At 51.4% G+C, this 9230-nt stretch overlaps 1 protein-coding gene across 1 annotated transcript; it reads right to left on the bottom strand.

The window, feature by feature from the left end:
• Window positions 1-5132: 5132 nt before the first annotated feature.
• GDF2 (growth differentiation factor 2) lies at window positions 5133-8987 on the bottom strand (the record flags this gene model as incomplete). Its single annotated transcript, XM_080822464.1, has 2 exons — window positions 5133-6076; window positions 8642-8987. The coding sequence occupies 2 exons, from the start codon at window positions 8985-8987 to the stop codon at window positions 5133-5135; spliced, it is 1290 nt and encodes a 429-aa protein (XP_080678590.1).
• Between the last annotated feature and the right edge of the window lie 243 nt (window positions 8988-9230).

Genomic DNA, 9230 nt, shown 5'->3' with positions numbered 1-9230 from the left:
AAACTTTCTTTCTTTCTTTCTCTCTCTCTCTTTTTTTTTTTTTTTTTAGATTTTATTTATTTTACAGAGAGAGAGAGAGAGAGAGGGAACACAAGCGGGGGTACTGGGTGAGGGAGAAGCAGGCTTCCTGCCGAGCAGGAAGCCCGATGCTGGGCTCGATCCAGGACCCTGGAATCATGACCTGAGCCAAAGGCAGACGCTTAACGATTGAGCCACCCAGGCACCCCATGCTCTAAACTTTCTCAGCAACCTCAGCTCCCCCAGGAGCTGCCATACAGATATAACAGGCTTTGGTTACACGCTGGAGAAGCCTCTGGGCCTCCTCAGCATACACGTGGGAGAAGGGGGCAAGGCCGGCCCTTTCACTCAGACCCCACGGCAAGCTCTCAGCAGCAAAGCTCAGACTCCTTGGCACATAGGGATCACGTCAATGTTGAGGCCTTGCAGTAGCCTCCAGGGTGTCCCTGGGACTTGGGAAACCAAGATGCTGACTGCACAATGCATTCTGTCAGCTACACCGATGCGTGAGGCCAAATGCAGTATGAAAATATGAGACCCTTGATCAAAAGTGACTATGGATTTCAAGATGGTGACAGCAGATCATGAAACCAAGAAGGCCCCGTGCTACTGCCCAGGCCATACCGTGTGCCGGTGTGCCTTCTAGAGTGGAAACAGTGTGGGTTCCCTGTGAGGAAGAGGCCAGCAGGGGCCTCTGCTCATGTGGCCATCACAGCTACAGGCTGGAGTCCACTGAGGGCAGCACCCACAGGGGCGGGCTCGAGCCAGACTCCTCACTACACCGTGGGGAGGAACTGATGTCCGGGACAGAGGGCACCGGTCAGATGAGCTAGATATAGAATCACAGGCTTTGAACATAGGAGAAGATTTTCTGAGTTCAGAGAGATGTGACCTCCCACACCTGCCTGTATTGGCCCTACCAATTCAGTTGGGCTTGGAAAGAGCAAGCTGCAAGGAAGGATTGACCCAGGGATTCCTGCTTTCTCCCAATTTTGATAGAATTTTGGAAGAGGTAGAAGCCACAGTGTTTCTCTTACCAGTAGGAAGGTCTGTGTTGTGTGAATGGAGGTCTCAGTTCTTGGATTCACCACGAAAGATTTACGTGAGGATCCGCACTCCAGTAAGGACAGCCAGAAGGAAAGCAGCAAGCACGAAAGAGTTAATTAAGGATGCTACACTCTCAAGGTGGGACAGTGGGCAGGCCCAGAGGTGGTGACTGCCCTGGCTGCAGGGATCCTTCCTTTTTCTGTGAACTGGGTCTTGTGTCATGGGCAGACAGGGTGGTCTCTAATAGAGGCTGCTTCTAATCATTTGGGAAACTTCTCCCACAGGATGGGAGTGGCTGTTTTTGACCCTGCAAAGTTTGTACCCAAACTATCATGGCAGCCTTCCCCCATGGTGGGGGAGAGCAAAGCTGCAATGCAAATGCCTAATAATGAGTCTAGGGGTTACCCTACAGCAGAGGTGGAAGAGGAGAGCACATATTTTGCACCTGTGACTCTTGGTCTGTTAGCCCCGGGGTCCTGGGAGCCACGACGTCAGGATGTTGAGGGGTCTTGGAGGCCACAAAGTCAGGATGTTGTGCGTGCAGGCATCTAACGCATAAACTATCACTGTCCTTGCCTCCAGCTCAGGTCTAACTAACTGCCTGCTCTGTCACTTCGTGACCATGCCAACGGAACGTTAATCAAAGGGGAAAAGGGTGTCCTTCTGTACCTTCTCCCCAAATGGATGCCTGGCTGAAAGCCTACATGAGTGAGGCAAGAGAGGCAGTGACCAAGGAGGGCAGAGCCCACAGGAAGTCAGCACTTGCCCAAAAGAGCACAGTCTTTGTCTTTGATTCTTCCTGCTCATGAGACCATGACCTTAACCTTGAAGAAGGTCATCAGGACAGAGACCAGTGCAACAGAGAGAACTTAGGGTTAGCATTACAACCAGGATTCAAATCCTGACTCCAGCAGTTCCTGACTGTGGCTCTGAGCAAAGTGTGAAGCCTCCAAAAGCCACCAACTCTGCTTCATTTGCAAAAGTCAGGATAAAAAGGTCTTTTATTCTGTGGTTATTGTTTGAGCTACCGAGTGCAAGTTCCCAGCACGGCCCGCTGCACAGGGAGCCCCCCAGCCCTCATCGCCGGCTCTTCTCATGATCTATCCACACCATCCCCCAACTCACTGTCTGTGTCTGCCTGTGGCTTTCTGCTCGGCATCCCTGAGCATTTCTCTCTCCTCTTCCTCCTGGCCCAGAAGGGAGGTCACACGAAGAACAGGGGACAGCCCGTCAGCCCTACCAACTGGTCACTTTGCTGGGCTCCAGCTTCTTCATGGTAGTGATAATATCACACCCCTCCCCTCATATGACAAAAATGAACAGACTTTAGGAAATGTTACACGTGCAGTTAAGTAGTAAAAGCAGACATTAGGCAGAGGGCTAAATAGCCATGTAACAGAGTGTCCAGAGGATGGCGCTGTTGCATTTCATTCTCTGGCTCGGGGTGAAAACCCTTTGGGGAATCCGGTGGGAAGAATAACCTGTGAAAGAGAAGCCAGAAAACATTTCTTGGGGGCGCTCCTTGGACGTTCTCTTCCCAGCACATCCGTCCAAGTCAGTCTGCCTTGAGTCACAGCCCATGACAGTCTTTTGAGAGTGACCCAGGCTAGAGGCTCTCAGGCCTTGTCCCCAGCAGATGTAGTGCCATAGGCGACTTAGGACAAGAGGTGAGCAGATCCCCATACCCAGCCCATAACAGCCACAAGACAGAAGCATTGTAGTGCTCCTCAGAGTAGGAATATCAGAGCTGAGGCTTCGGGAGAGGGGCCAGAGGGGTTTCCACTAGAGTTGGGTCTTCACAGATGGTGACTTGGGCTGTGCAGCTGGGAGTGGGATGGCCAGGGCAGTTGCCCGAGACTGCGGGTGTGGCCCTGAGGGAGTGTGGCTGGAACTGGGCGTTGAGCAGGGACATAGTAGGAACTGGTGCTGGAATAGTGGGGCAGGTCGCAGGCCACTGGGCAGGGGACGACTCATGGCCTAGACCTCCCTCCCCTGGCCTGGGGGAGATCAGGGAAAACATAGGGCTAACTGTTGCCCACTTGCAAACCTCTGCTCTCTCATAGACCCACACACATGCCCTTATATGGACATTTCCACTCTCCCAGCCTACAGAGACACTGTCCCCATGAGTCCATCTACCGCTATGGCAACACTTTCTCCCTGCCTCCCAGGGAAAGAAGGGCCTATGGGGAGGGGTGGGCAGGGGACAGCATGGAAGGACCATCCTGCCCAGGTCTCACATTCAGGAAAGTCCACAGTTTAGACATTTGATTTTATTTCAAAGTGAAATTTTGATGCAGGCACAGAAGTACACCACCAGGACTAAAAGACACTCCTCGTCCGTCTTTATGATTCAGCAACATTGTCGTACCAGGAATTAGTATTTTCTACAATTCCAGTAATTAATTGTATTTAAATTAATTAATTTGTATTAATTGTGTTAAAGCTCTTCATTGGTTCCACGTAAACATTTAACACAAACTTTTTTTTTTTTTTTTAAATACACTGGGAGCTTCAACAAGTGGGAAAGACCTGGGTCTCTTCAGGCCTCTTACAGGCTTTGCTCTGGCCAGTGGCCAGAAAGGCCATGGAGTGGAATCTTCACCACTTCCAGACTCTTCCTCAGTCCACCCCATTCCATGCATGACCTCTAGAGTCAGAGGAGAGAACGGAACTCAGAGGAAATGGAAACTCTGTCTTTTCTGGGATCAGTGGGTGCTGAGTCCAGTCCTGGGTTCCAAGCCCAGGACAAAGATGAACACACACAGCTCAAGAAAGCCAGCAGGTGCAGGCAGAGCTGGCCATGGCTAATAAGGACCTGAGTTCCTCAGTGGCTGGGAGCCCTCACCTAGGAAGGCTGGATGTCATCACTTGAGCACCTGTCACCAAGAAGTAAAAATAGGGACATCACAAATACCAAAGCAAGGACACATTTATTCCAGCAAATTCAAATCCAGGTTCTGTCTCCCACAGAGTCCTGGTGGGAGGGAAGCCCACAGTTGTGTTATGCTGGTGAGCCGGTTATGCTGAGTACATTAACGGCAGCCATGCAAGCTGTAGGCTGCCCTGTCCCTCAGGGTAGATCATACTTGCTCCTTCCAAACCATCTCAAAGTTTGAAGCCACGGGCAGCTGGTGGTCCCATGTGAGCTGCTGGTGGGACAAGGGCCCATGTCCCTCCAGTCCCAGTGCATACTGCAACCCAAGGGCTCCTGGCACGCACTCTCTCCATCCTGCGGTTGGTTTGGGGAATGTTCCTCAGTGGCTCGAGGGTCATCTTAAAAATCGTTGGGCCATTGAAACAGCATAGGCACCGAGCAGTTGGAACGGGCCCTGGGTGCTCCAAACAGCCCAGTCATACTGGTGGTACTGGCTAGGGCTGAATCCAGCTTGCCCCACGCTCCCTGCCTCCCAGAATCTAATTATTCTTTCACTGAAAGGTGACCCGATAAACTTAGATGGGGTATTTGAGAAGCCCTAGGGCTTTGGTGGTGGATAGACCCATGCAAACCTATGGGTTGAAATCACGGCATTGACCGGTGTTACTTCAACTGCCTGCATTTTGGTTCCTGCATGTGTAAATTGGGACTCATAACACCCATCTCACTGGGTTCTGGGAATCCGTAAAATGATGGGTGTAGACCACATGCTGTCCCTGTCCCCTTCACCCCCTGGGGTTATTGGAATGTGCCCCACCCTTCTCGCCCCTCCTTTAATCCCCGTAAATCTCTGTACCTCAACTGTCTATACTCCCCTGCCTCATTTGTGCTATTTTCTGCTGACTCCGGATTATTTTTCTCTTGTCCTCTTTTCATTGTCACCCCTTATCCCCCAACAAACCTTCTAGGCTTTCCTCTTCTCCCTAATCCCCACCCTTCATCCCTGGCCACTGCCTTCCCCTGCGGTTAGACCCAGTGGTGTACCCTTGGTGTGGGCCGGCATTTACCTTCAGGACATGGCAGCTCCCTTTCTTCCCTCAGGCTGCCATGCAGGCAGACTTAGTCCCCATGATGCCCAGAGGGACACAGGAGCCCTCCACCCTGTTTCCCCCTGCCCCTCAGGCCAGCACTACCTGCACCCACACTCTGCCACACTCATTCCTTCGTAATGGTACTTGAGGGTGGGGACTCCCATGTCATCCTTGTAGAGGATGGATATGGGGCTCAGTTTGGTGGGGACGCAGCAGGCCTTGCCCACCTTCATGGGGAACTTGAGATGCACCAGGGTCTGCACAATGGCATGCTTTGTCGGCGTGACGTCATCGGCTAGGGGGAAGAAGCAGCCACCTTTACATTCGTAAGCATCATACTCCTTGGGTGCGATGATCCAGCTGTCCCAGCCAATGTCCTCAAAGTTCACCCGCAGGGAGGTCTTCTGACAGTGGTTGTTGGCACCGGCACTCCTCTTCCGTCTGGCTAAAGAGGATGCAGCGGCCGTGTGACCTTCCCCGTCCTCTTCATCCCTGTGGTCACCTGCCTCTGCCAGACCATTCTTGGACAACTTTTTGAACATACTGTCCTGTTCATGGCCAATCATCTCCCGGAGCTCCAGCCTGGTCTCCTTGGTCCCATTGCTGCGGTCATTCGAGAAGACAACGAAGAAGGGCAGGTTTCTGGAGCCTGGGGGGACACTGATATCCAGCTTGTCACAGCCCTTCCTGTGACTCTCCACAGTCACTTCCAGTTTATTTTTGCTCTTGGTGGAGTCTGCTCTGACCCACCGCTTCACAGCACTGGAGACCTCAAAGGTCTCCCAGCCCTCATCCGAAATGTCCTGGGACACAAGGAATGTCTTGGTGTCTGCAGAAGCTTCCCAAGCATCTGCTCCATCCAGAACATCGTAAATGGCCATGTTGCCTCTCAGCTCATGAGAAGTGTCTGTATGACTTTGACAGGAGACATAGAGTCGGAGCTCGGCCCTGGTGATCTGCTCATGCCTAGGAATGGAGATGTTGAAGAGCAAGATGTGCTTCTGGAAGGGGAAGTCTTCTGTGGCTGTGATAGAGACAGCATCTGAAAGGCAAGTACACAGGGATGGTCATCTTCCATGACACCAAAACTGAGACTCATGACTTGGGTCAGAGGGCATCCAGGATGACACTGACTGACTCTGTCAAGTCTTCATTTGGTTTCACTCAAGCCCTTAATGTAGAAGAAAGAGAATTTCAAAATGTACATGTGGGACCCTCCAAAGCAAAACAGAGACAAGAGAAGCCTTGCATTGGAGTGGTCAGATCCAACTTTTTAGTGAGCATCTACTCTGCCCAGCATTGCACTGGGCACTTTGCATTCTATACTGTCCTATACTTTGCATTCTATACTCTTCACAGTGGCCCTGGGAGGATCTAATTAGTATTCCACTTTCACAGATGTGGAGACTGGATTTAGGCTGTTTAACTGCCAAGTGCACACATCCTGTAAAGCTCTTCACATTAAAAAAAAAAAAAGTCAAATAAACGACATAGCAAGGCATATTGTCAGCCTCAGAGTGCAAATCCCGAGTGTGTGATGTTAAAGCAGATACCCTGGGAGGGGATGGTGAATTTCCAACATTAAGACAATGTGAAAAATCTCAGCAACTTAAATGGCATAGAAACAGAATTGTTATTCTGAGCAAAGCAAAAGTGGATTTTTAAAAAATGTTTGATGATAATAAAGAAAGAAAACAGATCAGCCTCGATTGCTTTGTCATGTTAGGTAAAAATGAGGTTTAGTTTTTAGCTATAGAATTGTCTCAGTTTCCAACTTCTCCTGGCTGGCACACAGCCATCAGGACATCTCTATTGCGCCATGGCTCGGTCACCAATATGAAGTCATGACAAGAGGGGAGTCTGTGTGGTGTTGTGAAATCCAGCAGTGTCTGACAGACTGCCATGCTAATCTGGACCCAACCCCTTCCTAGGCTTGTGACCTTGGAGAAGTCCTGAGTCTCTCTGTGCCTCAGTCTCCTCATCTGTAGAATGGGGCTCATCCTAATGCTCTTTCAGGGTTGGTGTGAGGCTTCCACACGATGGCACACAGAACTTACTGTCACTTTCCCTGGCTCATAGCAGATGCTCAGTCAATATTTCTGTGTCCTTCCCAGGCCCTCCTTCCCAACATGCATGTCCCCCTCAAAGCACATGGCCCCTCACCCAGTCTTGATGTGCCTGACATTCTGGCTCCTGCAGAACATTTGTGAATAGTGAATGGTGTGTATGAGCATTAGTGGCCTACTGTGCTCTTACTGCGCCATGCTTTGAAAATCACTATGGGACCGTATCACACATCTAGAAAACAAACAGCCTCTCTACCTGAGTTGCCCTTGGACCATCCATGGAGGGAAGCGTAATTGGCCTTCACAGGAGTGCTGGCCATAGGCACAGCTGGGACTGAGTCAGAAAATTTGTTTTGGGTACATGGAAAATGCTGGACAGGGGAGGGGCTGATCATCGAGATGGTGCCAAACTCTGGACTCCAAGATTTTGGGATTTGGTGATTAGGTCCAGCCAATGAAACTCAGCCTTTTCCTAAAGCACAGGCAACAGACATGCCCCGGGGGAATGGCGAGATGCTGGCAGCCACTGGGTGATCTGCATTTTTTTTTTTAATTAAGCTAATATTTTACAAATCAGGCAAGTTCACATAAAATCCAGAAAAACCGATTTTCCTTCTTCTTCTGGGCAATCAGAAAATTCAGCACTGCTTGGCACGCATCATGATTCCAGCATCCTTCAGACAGGGCGTGTGCTCTGCAGGCTGGGCAGGGGTGACCTGCCGTGGCACCGAGCCAGGCCTTTTAGGGGTTTGCAGGTGTCAAACCTGGGAGGAGAGAGGCCCCATGTGTATGGGTGTTCAGAGAGACAGCAGCAGCAGGAAAAGCCCAAGATTTGTAGGCACATGGGGCCTGTGTCGGAATCCAGCTGCTGGACCACTACGTGACCTGGGCAAGTTCCCCCAGCATCTGCAAGCCTTGGCTTCCATGCTCACAAAATCATTTCACTTACATTGGGTGAATTAGTGGGCGTAAGCCCCAAGTCAATGTTTGTTACCTTCCAGCCCTTTCAAATCAGGTAAATCATTTTCTATTTAGAAAATAAGTTGTCCTCTCAGAAAAATTTATTGGACTTGTCGATACCTTTTGGTGGGAGAGAAACAGACATTCTTTCAAAGTTAAAAAATACACCCATCGGTTGAAGGCTAAATAGGTTGTCTCTTTCAAAGCAGGGAAGGGGAAGAAGAGAAGGAAGTGTTGGAAGGAAGGGAGCTGGCATTCCCGTAGGCACCTAATATGTGAAATTGGCCCTGGGCCCAGAGAAGGAGAACCTTCTACAGCAGAGCTGTCCAGTAGAACTTGCTGCCAGGATGGGAATGTGCTATACTCTGCCCTATCCTATAAGGTATCCATTAACCACACATGACCATGAAGCGACGGATCCCGAGCCAGTGAACTAAGTTATTAATTTTATCTCATTTTAATTCATTTAAATTTAAAACTGAAAGAGCCTCCTATGTCCAGTGGCTACCGGACTGGGCAGTGCAGCCCTGATCCCTGCATCCCCCCGACCAGGGGGAGGGCCCCGGTGGAGCCGACTCTACCTTCCACGCTGAAGCTGCGCACGATGTTGGATGCTGGGGTGGTGGACTTGTCGGTGGTGTATCTGTTGTATAGGTCGATCATGTACTGGGGTGGTTCCGCTCGGGTTCTGTCCTGGGAAGGGATGCCGCTGAGGTTGAGGCTGCGCAGGAAGTCCACCTTCATGTTCTCCAGAAACATCCTCAGGTCAAAGGTGCCCCCCTCCCGCTCCCTTCCAGGCCCCGGGAGCAAGCGGTGGGCATCTCCCCCGGCTGACGCCCTTCCCCGGCTCTCCAGGGGCTTCCCCGGCACGCAGCCCGCCAGCAAGGAGAGCACAGGCAGGGCCACCCAGAGCGCCCCGCAGCACATCTTGGGACGGCGCTGTCGCCCTGAACGGGAGACTGCGGGCGGCGGCCGCGGGTGTGTTAGCGGGCGCAGGGAGAGGCCCGGAAGGAGCGGGCCCGCATTTTCCTGCCCCACGGCTCAGCACCGAGCCCCGGGGCCAGTTCACGGCTCTCACCCGCAGTTCCCCAGAGTGGCCTCCACTTGCTCTTATCTGGCCCTCGATGCCGTGCTCCCACCTCTTATCTAAGAGAGCTCTCTGTTAATGAA

This window comes from Martes martes (assembly GCF_963455335.1).
Source record: "Martes martes genome assembly, chromosome: 14".
In the NCBI taxonomy this organism is placed as follows: Eukaryota; Metazoa; Chordata; class Mammalia; order Carnivora; family Mustelidae; genus Martes; species Martes martes.
This window is presented reverse-complemented; position numbering and strand designations above follow the sequence as displayed.